This window comes from Ahaetulla prasina, chromosome 4, assembly GCF_028640845.1.
Source record: "Ahaetulla prasina isolate Xishuangbanna chromosome 4, ASM2864084v1, whole genome shotgun sequence".
Classification (NCBI taxonomy): Eukaryota; Metazoa; Chordata; class Lepidosauria; order Squamata; family Colubridae; genus Ahaetulla; species Ahaetulla prasina.
The window spans coordinates 138920123-138945650 of record NC_080542.1 but is presented as its reverse complement, the minus strand read 5'-3'; the positions used below and the strand labels follow the sequence as shown (position 1 = coordinate 138945650).

General features: G+C 39.2%; 1 protein-coding gene across 7 annotated transcripts in view; it reads left to right on the top strand.

The window, feature by feature from the left end:
- The window catches only part of RBM33 (RNA binding motif protein 33), a 131340-nt gene that overhangs the window by 101021 nt on the left and 4791 nt on the right, over positions 1-25528 (top strand). For 4 of the 7 annotated variants that reach the window (XM_058180394.1, XM_058180393.1, XM_058180399.1 and 1 more), the window contains 2 exons: positions 1707-1895; positions 25275-25363. In XM_058180394.1, the coding sequence (XP_058036377.1) occupies positions 1707-1895; positions 25275-25363 (278 nt within the window). Of the gene's footprint in view, positions 1-1706; positions 1896-14333; positions 14372-25274; positions 25364-25528 lie in introns of all 7 variants that reach the window. The other 3 variants (XM_058180395.1, XM_058180398.1, XM_058180397.1) reach the window with 3 other exon arrangements.

Here is a 25528-nt window from a genome sequence, read left to right as displayed (position 1 = left end):
TTAAGAATGCTTTCAGAAATAAAATGTTAATAGTTTATATTCTACCAATTAACAAAATGGAAAGTAAATGAACAGAAGAGAAATGCAAATCGAATTAATATTTGGTGTGATCACCCTTTGCCTTCAAAACAGAATCAATTCTTACACTTGCACAAAGTCAAGTATTTCGTAGAATTAGAGCCAGGTATATTATACCAAGCAAGTACCAGTGAACATCAATTTCCTAAGTGGGTTGAAACTCAATCATTAATTGAAATAGTAGGAAGCTTAAATCCGGGTAAGGAACAGCCAAACTCTCCTACTAAGGTGAGGTTGTGGAAGACAATTGCAAGTCACAAGTGAGGCACCATGGCAAAACTGAGCACAGGAACAAAAGGTAGTCATATTGCATCAGCAAGGTCTCTCCCAGATAAAGATTCAACATCATTGACTCTGTTTAGGATTACATGAAGAGACAGAACGCAGCCTACATCCACAGAAGATCTGCGGTTAGTTCTCCAAGATGATTGGAATAACCTTGAAGGAACCTTGCCGGGTTCTTTCAAAAACTGTGTACAAGGGTACCGAGAAGAATTGATGCTGTTTTGAAGGGTAGACACATCAAATATTGATTTTGATTTCTCTTTTGTTCATTTGTTTCCCTTTTTGCTAATGGATCAAAATAATTCATTAACACTTCTATTTCTGAAAGCATTCTTAATTTGTAGCATTTTTGCACAACTGCGTAATACTTTTACAGAGCACTTTATGTCAGACTTTTGGGGAACTTATCTTATGGAGTGGCTATAAAGAGGGAAGAGTTCATTTGAGGTGAGGACACTGCTGGAAATAAAAGAGTTCATGAACGAAAGGGATGTTGCTTTGGAAAGCCTCGGTGTTTTGGGACTCTTTTCTCTTTAGGGATGGAACTTCTTGTTACATTGGAACTTCGCTATGATTTCCTATCAATGGAGGTGAAAACTCTCATGTCTCTCATTGATTGTAACCTTCAGTTAGATGAAACAGTGCATCATAGGCCAACAATTTTTAAAACGGTACACCTCAAAAGGACTAATGTATAGAAAGCATCCACAGTTTAGGGCCTATGATTCCTGTGGGATTGAAATTTGGCAAAGTTGTGGCTGCTTCGGTTCTGCCACAGTTAGCCACAATCACAGGGACGCCTGGCTAGGTGGCTCAGTGGCTAAGACGCTGGGCTTGTCAATCAGAAAGGTCGGCAGTTCGGCGACCTTTCAAATCCTTAGTATAGATCTCCTCTGTGAGCAGGGGGTTGGACTAGATGACCTCCAAGGTCCCTTCCAACTCTGTTACTGTTAACATGATCTTCATTTTCAGAGTTCCCTCTCCAGCTTCCTGCAAGAAAACTCAATGGTGGGAAGTTGGACATCTCCCACTAGGGTTTTTTTGTGGGGGTTTTTTTGGTGGTTTTTTTTGTTCATTCTGTTTCTCTCTTTAGTTAAGGACGTATCTCTGACGCAATGATACCAATGGATCAGAGGTTTCCTGGTCCATAATATAAACGAAAGTGAGTCTGAGGGAACTATGACCATTTTCTGTGGTCTACCACTATGGCCATTAGCTGTGTTTATAGGTGGAACTTCAGTCATTTGCCCTCCGGCCCTTCTAAGAGAATAGATAACTTTCGTGTTAATCTGTCAGATTACGTAAGCGGAAGCACGAAATCAAATCCTTTTTTTCCTCACCAGGGTATTCTGCATGGGAGAGGCAGGGGGATCGTGAGCCAGATGGGCCGAGGCCGCTTAATGACAAGTAAGCCGAATCTGCGGGTGGTGGAGTGCAAACCTCAGCCCTGTGTGGTGTCAGTGGAAGGGCTTTCTTCATCCACCACGGACATTCAGCTGAAGAACCTGCTCATGTCAGTAGGACCCATCCAGGTAGATCATCTCCCACCTTTGTTATTTTTGCCAGAAATCTTAAATCTTTACAAAGCTCTAGGCCAGGGGTGTCCAAACTTGGTCCCTTTAAGACTTTTGGACTTCAACTCCCAGAGTTCCTCAGCCAGCTTTGCTGGCTGAGGGACTCTGGGAGTTGAAGTCCAAAAGTCTTAAAGGGACCAAGTTTGGACACCCCTGCTCTAGGCCAATGTTTCTCAACCTTGGCAATATTAAGATGTTTGGACTTCATTTCCCAGAATCCCGCAGCCAGCATGGCTGACTGGGGGATTCTTAAAAGTTGAAGTCCAGCCATCTTAAAATCTCCATGGTTGAGAAACACCATTCTATACATTTGAAAGAAGTGGCACAATAGGACGTGTTTGGCTGTTAATTACCGTACATATATTTAAGATGCCAACTACCACTATTATCTGAAAGAGGGGAAAAAACAAACAAACCCTTTAAATCAGTAAAAGTGAATGTGTTTGTAAGCTTGATCTGGTCACGGATTGAACCCGTTTTCTGAGTTCTACATTAAATGTAAATAAATCAAATGGACTAGGTTTGCGTAGCACCAATAAGCCCCAAAAGAAATTAACTAAAAATTAGACCGTGCTTAAGCAGGTTGCACAACTGCAGCCACCAAATCTTTAATCTTGGTTAAAATATGGCAGGGTGCATTTTGTACCTATATGTACTCCTCTTTGTTTTTACAGCGCTCTTTTCTGTTCCCTCCAGTATTTTATGACGAATGGAAAAATTCCATTCAATGCGAACAGAGAAATCTAATAGCAACAGCACTTAGACTTATATGCCACTTTCCAGTGCTTCACAGCCCTCTCTAAGCGGTTTACAGAGTCAGCCTATTGCCCCCAATAATTTGGGTCCTCATTTTACCCACCTCTGAAGGATGGAAGGCTGAGTCAACCTTGAGCCTGGTGAGATTCAATCTGCCAAACTACTGGCAGCCAGCAGAAGTAACCCACAGTACTGCATTTTAACCACTGCACCACCAGGGCTCGTGATGAGAATATTCTCTTAAGCAAATATTTTGATGGATGCCTATTTAAGACTTAACTCCTAAGGGCCTGTTTCTCATGGAACTGCCTCTACACCCTCTCACATCTAGATAGGTCAAAAGTGATACTCATTTCTTAGTGGTCTTTTATACCTTTCCCCCCCATATCTCATTTATTATTTTATTTTCTTTCTTATCCCATTTTCTTTATTTACATTAAATTATCTAATACTAATAGCTTTATTTTTCTAGATTCTTATATATTTATTATTTACATATTGTACATTTCTAATTTCTCCCCTTTATTTTTTTCCTTTATTTCTAGTCTCAAGCCATTCATACCATTTGTTCCTGATTATATAATAATCTCTCTCTTCTTTCTCTTTAATTTCTTTTGTTAACTTGTCCATTTTGACACATTCTAAAACTTTCCCTATCACTTCTTCATCTGTTGGTATCTTTTCCTGTTTCCAATTTTGTGCATATATTATTTGTGCAGCTGTTTTAATGTGTAAAATTAGATATTTTATTTCTTTAGTGTCTGTTCTCGTAAAGATTCCTAGTAAAAACGTTTCCAGCTTGCTTTCAAAAGGTTGAAAGCGTTGTTTTCTAAGAAACATTGTTTAAAAATAGGAGATTTTATATGTTATATGTTGTGTGTTTGTCAGATTGTGTATCACAATAAAAAAAAAGTGATACCCATGGTTAAGTTCTTCCTCGTCATGTAGAAAAAAATGAACCCTTAAATAATAGAGGATCCTGTTTCCATTTGATTGTAGCATGTCTTCTAAACCAGGGGTCTCCAACCTTGGCAACTTTAAGACTTAAGAATTCTGGGAGTTGAAGTCCACAAGTCTTAAAGTTGCCAAGGTTGGAGACCCCTGTTATAAACCATGAAGTAGATGCAAAAAGGAGGACAGGGAATTACTCTGCAACCAAGTAATGTAGGGTGATCCTATTAAAATGATATCTATCGCCTGTGAAGGAAGGAGGCAAATGTAGAGCCTGCTGTATAGGCTAAAAATTCTCAATGAAATCTCCTTTGTTGAACAATATCTATCTATCTATATATATATCCATCCATCCATCCATCCTATCCATCCTATCCATCCATCCATCTACCTACTTATCCATCTCTCTAATGTATCTATCTCTCCATTTACCTATTTATCCATCCATTATCTATCTATCTATCTATCTATCTATCTATCTATCTATCTATCTATCTATCTATCTATCTATCTCTCCATTTACCTATTTATCCATCCATTATCTATCTATCTATCTATCTATCTATCTATCTATCTATCTATCTATCTATCTATCCATCCATCCATCCATGCATCCATGCATCCATCCATCCATCCATCCATCCATCCATCCATCCATCCATCCATCCATCCATCCATCCATCCATCCATCCATCCATCCATCTATCTATCTATCTATCTATCTATCTATCTATCTATCTATCTATCTGTCTGTCTATTCCCCCACCCTCCCTGTATTTTAAGTAAAACCTCCAAATTGTGTTTGAATATTAACTAACCCTAACCTTAATCTAGGATTAAACAGGACCTAATTTTTTCAGATCATCTAAATTTGTCTAGCCGCTGACACATAATGACTCAGGAATTACAGAACTATAGTTTAAAGTGGTAGCAACTGTGTTAGGACTAAGGATGTATAATTTAAATAGATTGGCACAGAGACCCATCTGTCTGTTGCTCTTGATACAAATATTTGAGATTAGCAGTATCGGCGTTCTCTGAGCCAGCTGGGAAAAAATGTTCCTTGCCAATTCCATCTGTCTCTAGGTGAAAATGTCAACCAAAATACATTTTCAGTTTCAAGGGACGCTAGTACAGAATATCCATGAATGTTCTTTTTGTTAATAACTTGCCATCTGTCTTCAAATCAATTTTGGTGTTATTACTTAAATATTCATTTGCTATGCTTTTTGATTCTTCTGTTGGGTCCGTATGGAAATATTATTTAACTAGAGATATTTTCTGCAAGAATGAAGAAAGAAAAGAACTCTTGCTATTACTATTGTTTCTGGATCTTAGGACTTTACCTGGTCATAGTTGGTTGGGAGTTTCCCATTTGCAGGATCTCAAGGCACAATAATTATCATGTGTAAAGGTTGTTGCAATTCAGTGAGAAAACCTTACAATAAGAAAAACACACAGAGATGAGTAGGCAAGAGTTGGAAATAATTAAAGCACGTTCACTTTCCTAAAGAGCAGCAAAAGATAAAAGAAAACTGCTGTCATTGCTTGAGAGCAAACCGGGGCACTTTACAGTCCAGAGGCCGCCTCTGGACCTTGAACTATCCCTGTCCGGCACACAGCATCCGCGGCGTTGGGGCGATGGCCTCCACAAAATTCCCAGTTTTTCATGTTCTTTGGAAAAAGTAATTGCTCACCTGTGCTCCAGAGAGAGATCAGAGATGACCATGCTTAACCCTGCATACTTCTTGTCATCCTTTTTGTGAAGAGGCTGGGTGCCTGCGTTGGAGAACCTTCTATCTCAGTAGAGGCTCCCTATAAAATTAGGGTCCTAATTGATAAAGGTGGACAGAACAGGCTCTCCATTGCAAACGCTCTTTTTATATATGTGGAAGGAATAAAAGAAGCAAGATTTTAGCAGGTGACTTAAGTTATCAGCTAAAATTCTGAGCATGCAGGTAGCCCTTGACTTAACCACAATTGGGACCAGAATTTCTGTTACTTAGCAAGAAGGTTGTTAAATGAGACATGCGTGATTCTACAGCTTGTTTTATTACAGTTGTTAAGCGCATCACTGCAATCGTAAAATGAATCACATGGTGTTAAGCAAATCTGGCTTTCCCTTGCTCTTAGGTAAGTACAGGTAGTCTTTGACTTAAAACAATTCCTTTAGTAACTATTTGAAGTTACAACAGCATAGGACAAAGTGTCTTATGAACGGTCCTTGCACTTCTGACTCTAGCAGCATCCTCACGGTCACATGATCAAACCTCAGGCACTGGTAACCAGCATGTATTAGACCAGTTAAAGAATCTCCAGATTATTTGATTGCCATTTGCAGCCTTCCCAGCCGGCTTCTGACAAGCAAAGTCAATTGCTGTAAGTCAGAGACTTCCTGTACTTACCTAAGAGCAAAGATTTTTGAATTGAGGGACCTACTGCAGAATAAGCACGCATTTCTTTGGGTTTGAAGCCTGACACAAATGCTTTTATTAATCTATTTTCTTTTTTGCAAACGTAAGGAAAAAGAATAATCCAAGGAGGTTCCCCCCAATTGTTACTCAATTTTCTGGAAATAAGCTGGGATAAATGGAGAGCTATCCCAGCATCCTATGTGCCAGGGGTGTTAAACTTGTGTCATCATGTCATCATCATGTGATCACAACTCCCCCCCCTTTCCTAAACCGGGCGTGGGTGTGGTCAATAACGCATCCGGCCCTGTGGGCCGCGAGTTTGACACTCCTCTATAAGAAAACGAGAAAGTACAGGTTAGAACTGTACAGGGCTTATGACCACGATTTATGCTGCAAAGTGAGAAATTTCTTAAGTGAGTTTTGCCTCATTTTATGACTTTTCTTGCCATGCTTGTTAACTAAATCATTGCAGTTGGTTAAGTCAGTAACAGGGTTGTTAAATAAATCAATGGATTCGCCATTGATTTTGCTTGTCGGAAGGCCACAAACATGATCCCGCAAACATCATAAATATGAACCAATTGTCAAGCATTCTAATGTAAATCACGTGACCATGGGGATGCTGTAATGGCCATAAGTCACTTTTTTCCGATACTGTTGTAACTTCAAAGGGCCACTAATTGAACTGTGGTAAGTTAAGAACTACTATACCTATATTTCTGAGTGCTTTTTGTTTCTGGCCCTACTAACCTTTGGCTTTCCTTTCATCACTAACATGGTTGCCATTGGCCTCTACGGATTATTTCTGGTGGCTCAATGCTGATCCTTAATGGTAAGAGTTCTCTTCCCATCTCTAACGGTGCTGTTAAGTGCACTGCCCCATTTTATTTATTTTATTTTTATTTATTTGATTTTTATACCGCCCTTCTCCCGAAGGACTCAGGGCGGTGTACAGGCAGAATAAAACAAGCAATACAAAATACAATTAAAATGCAATTTAAAAAACTTATTAAATTAGCCTGAGAATTTAAAAAATTACCTTACACTAAAAACCCCATTTAAAATTAATAAAAATTTACCATTTAAAATTCAATTCAAGCCAGCCCCGCGCGAATAAAAAGGTGTGTCTTCAGTTCGCGGCGGAAAGTCCGAAGGTCAGGTATTTGGCGTAAGCCTGGGGGAAGCTCGTTCCAGAGTGTGGGAGCCCCCACAGAGAAGGCCCTTCCCCTGGGGGCCGCCAGCCGATATTGTTTGGCGGACGGCACCCTGAGAAGTCCCTCTCTGTGAGAGCGTACGGGTCGGTGGGAGGCATGTGGTAACAGCAGGCGGTCCCATAAGTACCCGGGCCCTAAGCCATGGAGCGCTTTAAAGATCGTAACCAACACCTTAAAGTGCACCCGGAAGGCCACAGGTAGCCAGTGCAGTCTGCGCAGGAGCGGTGTTACATGGGAGCTACGCGGAGCTCCCTCTATCACCCGCGCAGCTGCATTCTGGACTAACTGAAGCCTCCGAGTGCACTTCAGGGGGAGCCCCATGTAGAGAGCATTACAATAATCCAAGCGAGAGGTAACGAGCCATGAAGCATCTTCTACCAATAATCGTATAGAAAGAAGCCTGTTCTATTCAAACGATTTTCAAACAGCTCTGACGGTTGTTCCTTTTTTTTTTTTTAGTAAGCTACTGTATTGAATCATTGGAGTTGGTCATTATAGTTAAAGGGAATAATTGCACATAATATTTTTGCACTCCTGGAAAATATTAAGAGGGGGAAATGATATAACTATTCACTTAAATCAGCAAAGGATGTAATCTGTATGGTAGTAGCACCATGACATAAGATAATCTTCTAACTTATATTTATAACATCTAGGCCAGAGGTCTTCAAACTTGGCAGCTTTAAGACTTGTGGACTTCAACTCCCAGAATTCTCCAGCCAGCAGCTGGCTGGAGAATTCTGGGAGTTGAAGTCCACAAGTCTTAAAGCTGCCAAGTTTGAGGATCTCTAATCTAGACTGTTGCAGTCCTTCTTTTTCGGGAAAGTAGCACCTTGCTTGGCCTTGTACTCTCTAATTGCACCTTCCAGTTTCTTTACATTTGTATTTCTGTGCCCTTATAAAAATCCAGTAACGTTTTCAGTATGGACTTAAAAGATAACACATCCTGTAGTGCTAAAAAAAAAGAGGGGGGGAAGAAATTTAGGCCAAAAAAACAAAATGCACCAGTACCGTATATGTGGTACCTTGCTCAATAGTAGTACCTGTGAGAGGGATCTTGGAGTCCTAGTGGATAACCATCTAGATATGAGCCAGCAGTGTGCAGCAGCTGTTAAAAAAGCCAACACAGTTCTGGGCTGCATAAACAGAGGGATAGAATCAAGATCACGTGAAGTGCTAGTACCACTTTATAATGCCTTGGTAAGGCCACACTTGGAATATTGCATCCAGTTTTGGTCGCCACGATGTAAAAAAGATGTTGAGACTCTAGAAAGAGTGCAGAGAAGAGCAACAAAGATGATTAGGGGACTGGAGGATAAAACATATGAAGAACGGTTGCAGGAACTGGGTATGTCTAGTTTAACAAAAAGAAGGACTAGGGGAGACATGATAGCAGTGTTCCAATATCTCAGGGGCTGCCACAGAGAAGTGGGAGTTGGGCTGTTCTCCAGAGCACCTGAGGGTAGAACAAGAAGCAATGGGTGGAAACTGATCAAGGAAAGAAGCAACTTAGAACTAAGGAGAAATTTCCTGACAGTTAGAACAATTAATCAGTGGAACGACTTGCCTTCAGAAGTTGTGAATGCTCCAACACTGGAAATTTTTAAGAAAATGTTGGATAACCATCTGACTGAGATGGTGTAGGGTTTCCTGCCTGGGCAGGGGGTTGGACTAGAAGGCCTCCAAGGTCCCTTCCAACTCTGATGTTATGTTATGTTATGTTAAATGCTGGGTTTTCCCCCTCTGTGTCTTCTGCTTGACATTCGCAGAGCTATGGCGCACCCTAGTGCTCACTGAGAGTAACTGCAACAATTTTCAGTGAACGCACTTTATTTAGAAAATGACTATATAGGCAGTACTGTATTACAAGCTTGAAATCCAGTTTTAAAATGAAATGCACAGTGATTTGATGTGAAGAAGTTCAACTAATTTGTGGATTATATTGAAGATAAAGATTATTTATTATTATGGACTGAATAAGTTTACACTGCAATTTGTAAAGTCATGGAAAAATCTGTGAATCTGTTTTCTAATGGGAATTCTGAGAGGTGAAGTCCATACAAGTTGCCAAGGTTGAGAAACACTGCTCTAGCCTGCATCAGATATACTTGTATATAGGAGCTATTCCCTAAATCCATTTTGTATACTTTGCAGGGAAATTATAGAATAGAATAGAATAGAATAGAATAGAATAGAATAGAATAGAATAGAATAGAATAGAATAGAATAGAATTTTTTTATTGGCCAAGTGTGATTGGACACACAAGGAATTTGTCTTGGTGCATATGCTCTCAGTGTACATAAAAGAAGATAACTTCATCAAGGCACAACATTTATAACACAGATGATGGTCATAGGGTACAATTTAATACTTAATGATACAACACTTAATGATAAGCATAGGGTATAAATAATGTATTCTTATAAATTATATAATATATAATTATATTTATAAATTATAAATTATCATGATGTTAATGGAGCTCCTCATCTCTGCTGCTCTCTTTCTTTCCCCCCTCCCTCTCACTCTCTCTGCATATTAATCTCTTGTTTCCAATATACAAATAAGTAACTATTGATCTATAGATGGTTGTGTTGGATAGTATGCAGTATGGAATCTGATCACTTTATTTGCAGGATACCACTTGATTTTATCTTTTGTGGTTGATGCTGTCTTGGCGATTGTTTTGGTGACTTTACCACTCTGGTAAAGTGTCTATTCTCAATGCACTTAAGCAAATTGTGTGCAGAAGTTGCTAGTAGCCCACCTCATTTTCCACTGTTGCTGATGTAGAGGTCTCCATGGATATTATGCTTTTCTGTTGGGAACCAAGCTAGCAACTATTTTGGTCTATTTTAGTTTAATGCACCCATCTCACTATCCAAAATGACTCTCGGCAGCTTGCAATACAATAAAAAGACAAATATGAAAATATTAACATTAACATGGATGAGATAAAACTATGTATCAAGTCCACATGGTTGATTGCTCTACCCTTTAATGCAGTGTTGATCACATTAGAGTAAGGTACTGGATCCTTCCCCAGTAAATGTCCCAAAAGTGCTGTAGCTGTGATGAAACAAATCTATATGAAGGGAAGGCTAAATATATATCACCATCCTTGCAGAAATTATTGAATTACGTTTGCAAAATCCACTATTAGGCCAATAACTCGATTACATTTTTCATGGAGATTACATTTTTCACAGAGAAGGTCACAGTTGAATCATTTGCATTTTCAGGTAGGTCTAGAAATTCTGGGAACCACTGCCTGCAGTTAGAGGGCCCAGTAGTCCAGCTTTTGGACTTTGAAATGCCATTATGAGTAGATGAATGTATGTGTATATATACATATATACACATATACAGTTAGGCTCAAATTATAGAAAGATTTTGATAGGCTCAAATTACAGAAAGATCTTGACAGACTTGAACATTGGGCGCTATCTAACAAAATGAAATTCAACAGCGAAAAAAGTAAGGTTCTACATTTAGGCAAAAAAACCAAAATGCACAGGTACCATATTTGTGGTACCTTGCTCAATAGTAGTACCTGCGAGAGGGATCTTGGAGTCCTAGTGGACAACCATTTAGATATGAGCCAGCAGTGTGCAGCAGCTGCTAAAAAAGCCAACACAGTTCTGGGCTGCATAAACAGAGGGATAGAATCAAGATCACGTGAAGTGTTAGTGCCACTTTATAATGCCTTGGTAAAGCCACACTTGGAATACTGCATTCAGTTTTGGTCGCTATGATGTAAAAAAGATGCTGAGACTAGAAAGAGTGCAGAGAAGAGCAACAAAGATGACTAGGGGACTGGAGGCTAAAACATATGAAGAACGGGTGCAGGAACTGGGTATGTCTAGTTTAATAAAAAGAAGGACTAGGGGAGACATGATAGCAGTGTTCCAATATCTCGGGGCTGCCACAAAGAAGAGGGAGTCAGGCTGTTCTCCAAAGCACCTGAGGGTAGAACAAGAAGCAATGGGTGGAAACTGATCAAAGAAAGAAGCAACTTAGAACTAAGGAGAAATTTCCTGACAGTTAGAACAATTAATAAGTGGAACGACTTGCCTTCAGAAGTTGTGAATGCTCCAACACTGGAAATTTTTAAGAAAATGTTGGATAACCATCTGACTGAGATGGTGTAGGGTTTCCTGCCTGGGCAGGGGGTTGGACTAGAAGGCCTCCAAGGTCCCTTCCAACTCTGTTGTTGTTACTTTGTTGTTACTTTGTTACATATATTCAAAATATGCTGGCTGTAGAATTTTGGGGCTTGAGGTCTGATTTTTTTTCCCCTGTGGAGATTCTCAGTTATCCAGGTATTGGTTGTCCCAAAGGTGCTTTTTCAAGACTGGACTTCCTGGTTTTTCTTTGAAGACGTTTCACTTCTCATCCAAGAAACTTCTTCAGCCCTGATGAGAAGCGAAAACATTTTAAAAAAAAAAACACCTTGAAGTCCGATTGCCTTTTGAGAAAGCGCCTTTGAGACAGATATCTAAATTTTACTGAGGTTGAGAAACACTGTTCTAAGAGTTAGCATATTTCTTTTCCTCATACAAGATAGAGGATTGAATTTAGGAGTTTCATTGGAACTTGTGTAATCACTTTTCCCGCTGCTTCTACAGCAGGCAACAGTCAGATTGGTCTCTTAATATGGATCGTGTCAGTGAGTGATTAAAGGTTAGAAATTCCCTTTACTGATTGGGATATATGTCTGAGAATAAGGTTTGCCTACAGATAGCCCTCGATTAACTACTGTAATTGAGTCAGGAATTACAGTCATAAGTCATTTTGGTTATATGTTGAGGCATCCACATGACCAGAAGTACATTTCCAGATTTTTTTTTGTGGTGGTTGCTAAGCAAGTGCTAAATGAATGATGCTTGCGGTTAAGCAAACCCATTAATTTGAAAGTGTTATCTGGGATACCTCAATAGGTTGTAAAGATAGGCCGCTGACATGCAGTCATGTGATTGAAGTGGGCGGAGAAGATGAAACCATTTACGATGGCGGGGTATGTGTGCTTTATAGGCCATAAAGTATCCATTCCGTGGCCATGATAACTTTGAACACTGGTAAAATGACTGATTGTAAAGCAAGGTAATCTATAAATATTTATAACTGAAGAGACACTTCAATAAAAAGCAACTAAATCTATAGCTAAGAAAATTGAAACCAACTTTTAGTCCAGAATACCTCTTACAAATTGAGTATTTATTTATTTGTTAAATCTATTTGTCATTTGTCTTGCCATGGGGCTCCTCTAGGCAAGCGGTCACCAACCGGTGGTCCGTGGAGAAATCTTCGTATTTTTGCCAGTCCACCCTGGTGGAGGAGCTGCGGCGCAAGCGGGCCAAAGCAGCGATTGCAATGGCTGGAAGCTGTGGAGCAAAGCACTACTTGCACTTGCACGGCATCTGCATCCTGCCTCGGTATATTTGTGCCCAGCTGGTGACACAAAGCAGCCCTCGTCTCCTGCTGCTTGGAACTTGGAGCTGTAAATGGTGACTGGTCCGGGGAGCAGCCGGATTTTGCTTTCTATTGCGGATGCCAGATCGGCCCCTGGCAAGCTCTTGTCTCTCGATGAGCGCTTGCTGAAGCGGCGCGGGAAATTTTGGCCAGGTTCCTCAAGAGATGAGAGCTTGCAGGGGCCATTCTGGCAATGGAGAGCAAAATCCGGCCGCTCAAATCGGATGCCGTTTACCGCTCCGAGTCCCAAGCGGCAATAGACGAGGGCTGCTTTGCTCCACCAGCTGGGCAAATATACTGAGGTGGAATGCTTATGCCGCGCAAAATGAAATAGAGAAAAAGAGACAGAATGAAAGAGAGAGAATGATAAAGAGAATGAGAGACAGAGACAGAGAATCAGAATGAGAGACAGAAAGAGACAGAGAATCAGAGAGAGAATGAGAGAAAGACAGAATGAAAGAGAATCAGAGAGAGAGAATCAAAATGAAAGAGAGAGAGTGGGAGAGAGAAAGAGAATGAGAGAGAAAGAGTGGGAGAGAGAGAACAAGAAAGGGGGAGAGAGCGAGAAAGAGAAAACGAGAGAATGAGTGGGAGAGAGAGAAAGAGAGAGGGGGAGAGAGAAAGAGGGGGCAGAGGGGGGAGAAGAAAGAGAGAGAGAGAAAGAGAGATGGGAGAGTGCCTGAAGGACCCTATCCCATCACTGGGAGTCCAGGCACTTCAGCAAGTGGCACGCTGAATTCGTATTAGTGGTCCGCGGGATTTAAAATTATGAACTTGGTGGTCCCTGAGGTCCAAAAGGTTGGGCAACCCTGCTCTAGGTGGCTTATAACCATTGTAGAAATAGTAGCTACACATAAGGAATACTTTACTTGAAATCTACGAGGTTTCCAAAAAGGAAACGCAAAGACCACAATATTTCTGCACCAGCAATCAAGACCCAGATTAGCTGAGATTAAAACAAAGGTTAATGTTAGATCAATCAAGTAGTAAACAACAGTCCAATCAAGGAGCTACCAACTACCACCACACAAACAATCCACAGTAAACAATAATCTAATCAAGGAACTACCCAGACCACTCACACCAACACTGACAAGGCATGCCACTTGTATATAGACAGAGAGCAAATCCCACTTTCTACCCGTACTGAAGATGTTACATAGTTGGGTAATGAAATATCTGCAAGAAAACAACAAAGCTCAAAGAGCACCAAGTACCGCACAGTTCAACCCTGAACTACAAATATTCTCTTATATTGGTAATCTAGGAAGTGTTAGTAAAAGTAAATTTTCCTTTGATTCAAATGCTGTTTAGTGATTTCTTAAACTTATCCGTATACATTTCTTAATGACAATGTGAAAATAATTTTCTACGGCCACTTTCTGTTTACTACTGTATATTATCTCTCTCTAGTCTAGAGTTCAATTTCTGATCCAAGTACTCACCTTTGTAGCTTTTTGAGATCAGCCAGTGTTGAAAAGCAAATAATTTAATGTAATTCAAATATGCAGATACAAGTAATGTAGTGTAATTCAGATACAAATGCAATTCAGAAAGGTAGATTTAACTCCATTTTATGTTTCCCTAGCACCTGTATTTGGAATCCCAAAAGCAGAACCTGGTAAAGTAAGTTAATAAATAGTAGTAACCTCAGTGTAATAATATAAATATAGTATATCACTGAAGTGAGTACACACCTTCACATTTTGTAAATATTTAAGTGTATCTTTTCATGTGCCAACACTGAAGAAATGACACTTGGCAACAATGTAAAGTAATGAGTATACAGCTTGTATAACAGTGTAAATGTGCTGTCCCCTCAAACTAACGCAACACACAGCCATTAATGTCTAAATTGGTGGCAGCAAAACTTAAGACGTTACCCCTAAGTGATAATGTCCAAATGGGGCCCAAAGTGTCAATATTTTGTGTGGCCACCATTATTTTCCAGCACTGCCTTAACCGTCTTGGGCATAGAGTTCATCAGAGCTTCACAGGTTGCCACTGGAGTCCTCTTCCATTCCTCCATGACCACATCACGGAGCTGGTGGATGTTAGAGACCTTGCGCACCTCCATCTTCCGTTTCAGGATGCCCACAAAATTCTCAATAGGGTTTAGATCTGGAGACATGCTTGGCCAGTCCATCACCTTTACCCTCAGCTTCTTTAGCAAGGCAGTGGTCATTTTGGAGGTGTTTTTGGGGTTGTTATCATGTTGGAATACTGTCCTGCGGCCCAGCCTCTGAAGGGAGGGGATCATGCTCTGCTTCAGTATGTTGGCATTCATGGTTCCCTCAATGAACTGTAGCTCCCCAGTGCTGACAGCACTCATGCAGCCCCAGACTATGACATTCTCACCACCATGCTTGACTGTAGGCAAGACACACTTGTCTTTGTACTCCTCACCTGATTGCCACCACATACACTTGACACCATCTGAACCAAATAAGCTTATCTTGGTCTCAACGGACCACAGAACATGGTTCCAGAAATCCAAGTCCTTAGTCTGCATGTCTGCAGCAAACCGTTTGCAGGCTTTCTTGTGCATCGTCTTTAGAAGAGGCTTCCTTCTGGAACGACAGCCCTGCAGACCAGTTTGATGCAGCATGTGGCGTATGGTCTGAGCACTGACAGGATGACCCCCACACACACACACCCCTTCAACTTCTGCAGCAATGTTGGCAGCACTTATATGTCTATTTCCCAAAGCCAACCTCTGGATGTGACGCTGAGCACGGGCGCTCAACTTCTTTGATCAACCATGTTCTGAGCGGAACCTGTCCTGTTAAACTGCTGTATGGTCTTGGCCACCGTGCTGCAGCTCAGTTTCAGGGTCTTGGCCATCTTCTTATAGCCTACACCATCTTTATCCCTCGCATCTTGGACATAAACTGTTTCAACTCCTACCCTCAAAACGACGCTATAGAGCACTGCACACCAGAACAACTAGACACAAAAACAGTTTTTTCCCGAAGGCCATCACTCTGCTAAACAAATAATTCCCTCAACACTGTCAGACTATTTACTGAATCTGCACTACTATTAATCGTTTCATAGTTCCCATCACCAATCTCTTTCCACTTATGACTGTATGACTATAACTTGTTGCTGGCAATCCTTATGATTTATATTGATATATTGATCATCAATTGTGTTGTAAATGTTGTACCTTGATGAACGTATCTTTTCTTTTATGTACACTGAGAGCATATGCACCAAGACAAATTCCTTGTGTGTCCAATCACACTTGGCCAATAAAAATTCTATTCTATTCTATTCTATTCTATTCTTTATGTAGAGCAACACTTTGTTTTTTCAGATCCTCAGAGAGTTCATTGCCATGAGGTGCCATGTTGAACTTCCAGTGACCAGTATGAGAGAGTGAGAGTGTTAACACACCTGCTCACCCTTCACACCTGAAACCTTGTACCACTAATGAGTCACATGATACCAGGGAGGGAAAATGGCTACTTGGGCCCCATTTGGACATTATCGCTGAGGGGTGTACTCACTTTTGTTGTCACCAGTTTAGGCATTAATGGCTGTGTGTTGAGATATTTTGAAGGGACATCACATTTACACTGTTATACAAGCTGTATACTCACTACTTTACACTGTAGCCAAGTTTTTTTTTTTTTTTTATCTACATTTATATTCCGCCCTTCTCCGAAGATTCAGGGCAGCTTACACTATGTTAGCAATAGTCTTCATTCTATTTGTATATTTATATAAAAAGTCAACTTTTATTGCCCCCAACAATCTGGGTCCTCATTTTACCTACCTTATAAAGGATGGAAGGCTGAGTCAACCTTGGGCCTGGTGGGACTAGAACCTGCAGTAATTGCAGGCAGCTGCTGTTAATAACAGACTGCATTAGCAGCCTAAGCCACTCAAGGACCCTTCAACCTTCCGCCGCGAGCTTAAAACATATTTATTCATTTGCGCAGGACTGGGCTAGGTTTTAAATTTGTATTGATTTTAATTGGTTTTAATATTTATATCATTTTAATTAATTTGGCTTTAGAATAAGTTTTTTAATTGTGATCTTAATCTGTATTTATATGTTTTTATTGGCCTGTGAACCGCCCTGAGTCCTTCGGGAGATAGGGCGGTATGCAAATTTGATTAAATAAATAAATAAATAAAGTGTCATTTCTTAAGTGTTGTCACATGAAAAGATATACTTAAATGTATAAAAATGTGTGGGGGTGTACTCACTTCTGTGATATACTGTATTATCATTGCATATGATTATCAGATCAAAGTCCTATATTCTATTTATTTGAATGTACATATCAGTTTCCCAGGATTTGCAAGTGTTGGTTAAAAAAAAAACACCCTGTAGTTTTTATATACAGGTAGTCCTTGACTTGCAACCAGTTGCTTAGTGACCATTCAAAGTTACGATAGAAACCCCCGCCCCCCACCAAGGTCTTTGTGACTTGTTTCCGGTGGTCATATGTGATCCCATTTGGGTGCTTGGCAACTATTCTGCATTTATAGCCCTCCGCAATCTGGGGATCGTGATTTTTGACATTTTACTGAAAATTAGCATTTACTCTCAGTTGTCAGCAAAAATGCCTCATAGCGAACAATGGGTTGTTTAAAGACTCAGGAAAAAAAATCATAAAATCAGATCAGTCATGTGGGTGGCCTGCCTTATGATCGTCATGACTTTTGGCTGTAATCAGTAAGTTCAATTACAGTCGTGAGTCGGATGAGTCCCTGAATTCTAAAACTTCCTTAACGGTTTTTAATCCTTTTAGAAAACAGACATCCTTAGTCTGGCACATTGAAGTGCCTTGGACTACCTCTCCCATCATATATCACCACCATGTTGGTTAGAAGCTGCAGTCCAAAATCTCCTGTTTGAACAGGAGGTTGGTTAGAAGGTCCCTTCCTATCCTATTATTCTATGTTCTGAAGCCGGCCTGTCAAACTAGTGGCCCGTGGCCAGATACATCACATGTGGGCCAAGCCCACCCCGGCTCCACAAAGGCAAAAAAAAAGTTATGATATGTCACAGTCTGGCCTATGACACAACCAAGTTTGACACCTGTGTTCTAAAGCATCTGGAAGGCAGGAGGTTGTGGGAAGGGAGGTTCTGGAACTAGACAAATTATCTTCTGTTGACCACCATAGAACAGGGCCCGCAATGTGGTTAGGTCTGGCCCATGGGGTAGCCTTGGAAACAGCGAAGGGCTGGCGCCCCGGCCCCAACCCAGGCCAGCCGGGTGCTGATCTACAATTTGGCAGCCATCCAAGCTGGAATGTGGTCAGCCTTAGATCCGCAGGACCGTACTGGAGCCAGTGAGGAAGTGCCCCAGCCCCACCCGGGTCACCACAGGCACCCCCGACATGAACGACATGGACCTGGCCACACCCACCCAGCCTCCCGAGGTCAACCGCAACCCTAATGCGGCCCTCAGTGAAATTGAGTTTGACACCCCTGCCATAGAACAAGGACCACAAGTTGGAACAGGCATTGGCCAAAAATTAAAATTGTGGCGGCCTTCCTTAATTTTTTACAAAGAAAGGCTGTGATTTTAGCTGTGTGTCCTCAATGAATTTTATAGACTGCTGTCCTAAGAACTGATATAGTAGCTAAATACAGCTTCTTCTTCTCCCCCCTCCCCCCTCTTAATTGGCTGTCACAGGAAGCTGGAGGCTAAAGCATTGGGAGCATGTTCTGCAGTAGTTGAGAGAGAAGCACCTAACTTGATTGTGAGAATCAGTTATTAGCAAGAGGGCTGAAGAAAGTTCAGGAGAGGGGAAGACTGCCAGTTGACAGAGGAGAAAATACTGCGTTGCCGCTGCTGGGGAAATTCCCCTTCCATGGTCATTTGTCCTTCCTGTTGTCTTAACTGGACTTTTAAGGGTATTATTCCTCTCAGGCAATAGAGGACATCCTTTGTGACTGATGACCCATTTATTCAGTGCAAAAGTTTTGGCTTATGTGTTTGTAAAAAGAGATTGTAACTTAGTTTACAATTGTAAGTTGATTTTGTAACATGTTTCATTAAACTGGTCCAAATTTAATGACCAAGGAACAACCTAGCAGATTTAAGAATATGCATGGTAAATATGGAGCAGCAAATGTTCCCTAATTTCTCCAAACATTACTTTACCTTCATTAATCCAAAGTAGGACTTTTTATACAGTTGGTGTTGAATGCTATGTCTGCCCAGTTTTCAGTTCTAAAAAGTTAAACAATGGCAACTGTAAAATGATGAAAAATGGAAGTTATTTTGTTTTTCAATTTAAAATAAAATTTAAAAAATTATGTTCTCTATTATAACAATATCAAGTTGCAGAATTTTTCACTTTTTTAAAAAACAAGCTGCTAAACAAATTCCATTGAATTCTATTAAAATTTATTTAAGGAAAGTTAGATAATCCATAGGCCTGAGCTGATAAAATAATCAGAAACATAGTCCAGTAAATAGGATTGTGTTTCATCATAAAGTAACAGCTTTCTGAAACTTCAGATATATTCATCTGAAATCTCAGTATGTTAGCACTATTACATAAGAGGTATAAATGAAAAGTACTTTCATTCATACTCATCTACATTTAATTTGAATTTATGCACTTTAAATTGGATTCTAAGTCAAATTAACAGGTTGTTTCTTGTTTAGCAGTATTTTCCATGATTCTGATTTACATGGATATACTTGAACAATGATTTTTGAGGTAGAAAATCAATGTTGATACTTATGTTCATAAGTTAATTATCTACAGCATACAAAATATTAAGATAGAAATAGAACTTCTTGTTGGTGAAAAATATAGCATGCAAACTTAACTTTGGGAACCAATAGTCATGGCCCCAATAATAGAAACTATTATATCTCTGGGCTGCTTGACAAAGTAGAGTTAGGTTCTCAGCTAACACCAGAAAAATCTATTAGAACTATTTGTAAAAAACTCCAGGGAGGATATTCTGATTTGTTCAGAAGTGCTGAATATTATTTGGTCCCTCTGGGATACGAACTGCTCCAAAATAGACATTCCTGTCATAACGATGGCCAAGATACACTTTTATCAGGAGCTCATAGCTTTATCAGATACAGCCTTTTAGACATGACATAGCCCAGTATATACAGTTTAATTCTATGAATAGATCTTTTTGATTCCATAGTGTTGTCACAATTGAAGTTTCAGATTGCAATATAAGAAAGTTGTCAAAATACATGTTATGAACCACAGAGGCATTTGGATAAAACACTCAACTGTAATTTGATTTTGGCTCATGTACTCCCTTCTCTGCTTCTTGGTTTGTCATTGAAGAGATGATTAAAAGCATTTTGAGTTTTTTGTAAATTGTCACATTTTTCCTTTGGTTATAATCTTAACAGTACTTATCTGGCTTCTCTGGGTAAAGCCAATTTTAAATTGTAATCTACAGTTCTGAATTTTGAGATTAAAGTTAGATTTAGAATTAATTAAAAGTCTTTGTTATTCAAAAGCAATGGTGACTTTAAATCAGAAGTATACACTTTTGATCTTTATGTGAGAAAAGCAGCCAGACTCATGTACAGACTAGTCATTATGATTTGTAGGGTATCTGAAAAAGAAATTATTTTTTCTGTTGACATACAACTTTAGAACATCTTTTAAAGACAGCAGCTTTCACTGTACAAATTAGCTGTTTTGAACTTTTGAAACTACAAATGCAAGAAATTCAATTCCTGTGGATTCACTGCTTGTCTTCCATTATTTGATAGTACATTCTGATACAATTCCATTACATTCCCATGACATAAAATCTGTAGTGATATTTCACAAGTTTTCCAATGGATCATTCACCCACAAAGGGGTTGCATACCATCTTGTGCCTTAATGATAGAAATCTGCAATTGCTGGATGAATAAAATGTTTGCAACTAGTATTAAGATGGAAGCATATACGGTATGTTTATTCTGAATGGTATTACGTTTGATCCCACTGTTAAAAAGCTAACGAAAGTTTGAAGTTTCATTAGGCTCATATTCCTATTCTTGAGAGTTTTGCACAGTGATTCAGAACTTCATTAAAAAAAATTGGTACAGAATTGTTTTCTACTCCTGTAAATCCCAAGGGAACCTTAAAGTGTTCCTTATATATGGAAAGGTTTGTGTAATGTTTTTCTCCTGTTTGTTTTATGAGCCAAAGTTTACTTCTTCAGTAAGCAAGTACTGTAATAAAATCATTCTTTTTGGCAACTTTTCGTCTACGCTGATCTTCATTTAAAGGTGGCTATCTAAACAAGCATATTAAGGTTTTCTTCATGCATCTGATTGAAGTGCTATTTTATTTGTTATCTAATATAGGTAGTCCTTGACTTACAACCATAATTGGGGCCAGAATTTCTTTTGCTAAGCAAATCGGTTGTTAAGTGAGTTTTACAAACTTTTTTCCCATGCTTGTTAAGAAAATCATTGCCGTTAAGTGAATCATACTACCATTAGGCAAATCTGGCTTCGCCTATTGATTTTCCTTTTCAGAAGTCATTTGGGAACTGTTGCAAATACATGCCGGTTGGCTTATAATCGTGGGGATACAGTGATGGTCATAAGTGCGAGGACTGTTCAGAAGTCACTTTTTTCAATTTCTTTATTTTGAACGATACTAAATGAGTGGTTGTAAGTCGAGGACTATCTTATGTAGTTCTTTTCTCTCTGGAGAAAAGAAATAATAGAGCTAACAATTTGGGATTCATTTAACACAACCATCCCCAACATGATGGGTTGTGAATCCAGCTTCTGAAATTCCAAGGTTGCATGGCTGAATATCACATTTAGAAACTTTGAGACTTACAATTCCAATGATGCTGAAGGACTTGGGGCTCCTGATTTAGCAGATCGATGTCTTAAATGACATGCTAACTATCCCATCAGTGCTTACCAATTTTTTTTTAAATGGACTGCATCATATTTATACAAATCTCAAAGAAAGTATTAATTAGCAAGAATCAGCACTAACAGAAATCCTATTGACTTCGGTGGCTTCATCCTGTTGGCTTCATTTAAATATAACAAAATCTGTATCCAACCCTTCCTATTCCTAGGAATGTTGATTAAGAAACAAGTGTATTGAATAATGGATTCAACATCTCATAAACATACACACTAAATGCTAATATAAACAGTGACTGATTTTTAAATTTATGTTATTTACTTAAACTAGAAATTATATGAACTATCAATAAAGGAGAATATATATGAACTAGAGAGTTACCAGATGAAAACTGAGGTACGCTATACCATGCATACCAGTAGAATTTAAGTGAATTAATTTTCTTTCTTTATTGAAGAAAGGGATTATTGATTGATTGATCGATTGATTGATTGAACAAAGGAATTTAAAATTTATTTTATTTCTTTATTGAACAAAGGGATAGGTGACAGAATACTGACTTATAGGATTAATAATCAAGTTAATAGGATTCTCTATTTTTTTTGGCTCCTTTTTCCTACCCGCTCATTCTTTATCCAAACTAAATGAATAGTTACATTCTTTATATGCTTAATTTTTTAAAAAATTCATCCATTCACAGATTGTATTAAACCTGAAACCTTGCTTTTCACTAAATCAATTTAAATGTAAAAATTTCCTAATTCTTGCATCCATCTATCCTTAAGCACATAAATCCTTAAAATGAAATCCAAAGAGCACTACTTCCAAGTTACCTTAACAAATGACTCTAGAACAGGGGTGTCAAACTCGCAGCGTCACGTTGTCATCCCGTGACGTAACATGACTTTTTTCCTCTTCGCTAAACCAGGGGTGGGCATGGTCAGCGCGTGAGACACATCTGGCTCGTGGGCCGTGAGTTTTAACACCCCTGCTGTAGAATGTTGGACACCAGCAATAATGACTAGCATGTTGTGGGAAGCAGTTGGCTAGGTGAATGAAGTAACCCAGTTCTGAATATGTAGATTTTGCAAATGTATTTATCTAGAGCAGGGATCTCCAACCTTGGCAACTTTAAGCCTGGAGGGCTTCAACTCCCAGAATTCCCCAGCCAGCAAAGCTGGCTGGGGAATTCTGGGAGTTGAAATCCTCCAGGCTTAAAGTTGCCAAGGTTGGAGACCCCTGATCTAGAGGGGCTTTTTTTTAGCCATTTCCTGCATGAAAAAGAGAGGAGAGGAGCAGATTGTTGTTCAAATCATTAATTCAACTTTCATTTTTCATTTGGAAAGAATTTGAGAATGATTTGCAGGTATTTCAGGTTGCTTCTGTTAGGCCTACTTTAAATGTTTTCAGGCTTGATTCACATGTTCCTTTAAAGCTTGGTCTTTCCCTCCATTTGCTTTGTTTCCCTTTTAGCTTGTAGAATAGAATAGAATAGAATAGAATAGAATTTTTATTGGCCAAGTGTGATTGGACACACAAGGAATTTGTCTTGGTGCATATGCTCTCAGTGTACATAAAAGAAAAGATACCTTCATCAAGGTACAACATTTACAACACAATTGATGGTCATTATATCAATATAAATCATAAGGATTGCTAGCAACAAAGTTACAGTCATACAGTCATAAGTGTGAGGAGATGGGTGATGGGAACGATGAGAAGATTAATAGTAGTGCAGATTTAGTAAATAGTTTGACAGTGTTGGGAATTATTTGTTTAGCAGAGTGATGGCCTTCGGGAAAAAACTGTTCTTGTGTCTAGTTGTTCTGATGTGCAGTGCTCTATAGCGTCGTTTTGAGGGTAGGAGTTGAAACAGTTTATGTCCAGGATGCGAGGAGTCTGTAAATATTTTCATGGCCCTCTTCTTAATTCGTGCAGTATGCAGGTCCTCAATGGAAGGCAGGTTGGTAGCAATTATTTTTTCTGCAGTTCTAATGATCCTCTGAAGTCTGTGTCTTTCTTGTTGGGTTGCAGAACCGAACCAGACAGTTATAGAGATGCAAATGACAGACTCAATAATTCCTCTGTAGAACTGTATCAGCAGCTCCTTGGGCAGTTTATAAGTTAAAAACTTATAAAAACTTTATAAGTTAAAAACTTATAAAAACTTTTAACTTGTATAAGGAGGCTAATGGAAATATGGAAAGGGGAAGCGTCAGAGATCAAGGTGATACTTGCATCAGCTTCTTCAAAACACCCTCCTAGCCCTCTCCAGGAGCTCTCTTAACAAGAATACAGCCTCAGAATTAATTTTAATTATTTTTTTAAAGACCATCTTATAGTTGCTGTAATAATGACTTTATAGTGATCATTTAAGTTGTTGGAATAGGATGGGATGGGATGGGATGGGATGGGATATAGGGTAGGGTAGGATAGGATAGGATAGGATAGGATAGGATAGGATAGGATAGGATAGGATAGGATAGGATAGGATAGGATAGGATAGGATAGGATTCTTTACTGGCCAAGTGTGATTGGACACACAAAGAATTTTCTTTGGTACATATGCTCTCAGTGTACATAAAAAGACAAGATACATCTGTCAAGAATCACAAGGCACAACACCCAGTGGCAGTCATAACAGTACAATAAGCAATCAAATCATACTAGAAAACAATATCAATATAAATCTCAATGATACAAGCAACAAAGTTACAGTCATGCAGTCACAAATGGGAGGAGATGGGCAACAGGAACGATGAGAAAACCAATAGCAATAGTAATGCAGCCTAATGTGAATAGTTTGACAGTGTTGAGGGAATTATTTGTTTAGCAGAGTGATGGCCTTCGGGAAAAAACTATTCTTGTGTCTAGTTATTCTGGTGTTTCTAGTTATTCTGGTGTGCTATATAGCGTCATTTTGAGGGCAGGAGTTGAAACAATTTATGTCCAGGATGTGAGGGGTCTATAAATATTTTCACAGTCCTCTTTTTGACTTGTGTGGTATCCAGGTCCTCAATGGAAGGCAGGTTGGTAGCCATTGTTTTTTCTGCAGTTCTAATTATCCTCTGAAGTCTGTATTTGTCTTGTTGGGTTGCAGAACCAAACCAGACAGTTATAGAGATGCAGATGACAGACTCAATAATTCCTCTGTAGAACTGGATCAGCAGCTCCTTGGGCAGTTTGAGCTTCCTGAGTTGGCGCAGAAAGAACCTTCTTTGTTGTGCTTTTTTGATGATGTTTTTGATGTTAGCTGTCCATTTTAGGTCTTGAGATTTGATAGAACCTAGAACTTTGAAGGTCTCTATTGTTGATATTGTGTTGTCTATTATTGTAAGAGGTGGAAGTATGGGAGGGTTTCTCCTAAAGTCTACCACCATTTCTACGGTTTTGAGTGTGTTCAATTCCACACTTGTTCCAGTCGCACCATGAGGCTAGTTGTCTTGAATGAGACCGATCAATGATACATATTTAGTTTTACTGTTCATTTAATAGAGAAAATATTAGAGGATGGTGGAATTTCTTATAGTAGCTAAACGAGTACATGGACATCAGATTCTGTATTCAAATGGATTCATTTGTGAGTTAAGTACTAGCTTTGTGTCTTCCATTTGTAACTCATCTTTTTGCAATAGCTATTAAGAGGAAATTTCTTCAAACTGATGTTCTTTTCCTTTTTTGTCTTCAATAGAGTTTACAGATGTTGCCTCAACAACGAAAGGCCATTGCAAAATTTAAAGAGCCCGCTGATGCTTTAAAATTCCAGCAGAAGTTTCACAGGTAAGTATTATGCATAGGTTTTAATCTTATATAAATTATTTTGCATTTCTCAGTGTTAAATGTATTACAGTATTACAATCCCATTATCCCCAACCAATCTGATAAAAAAGATAAGTTGCTGCTTAACACAGCAATAGGGAAAAATTAATTTTAATAAGTTAATAA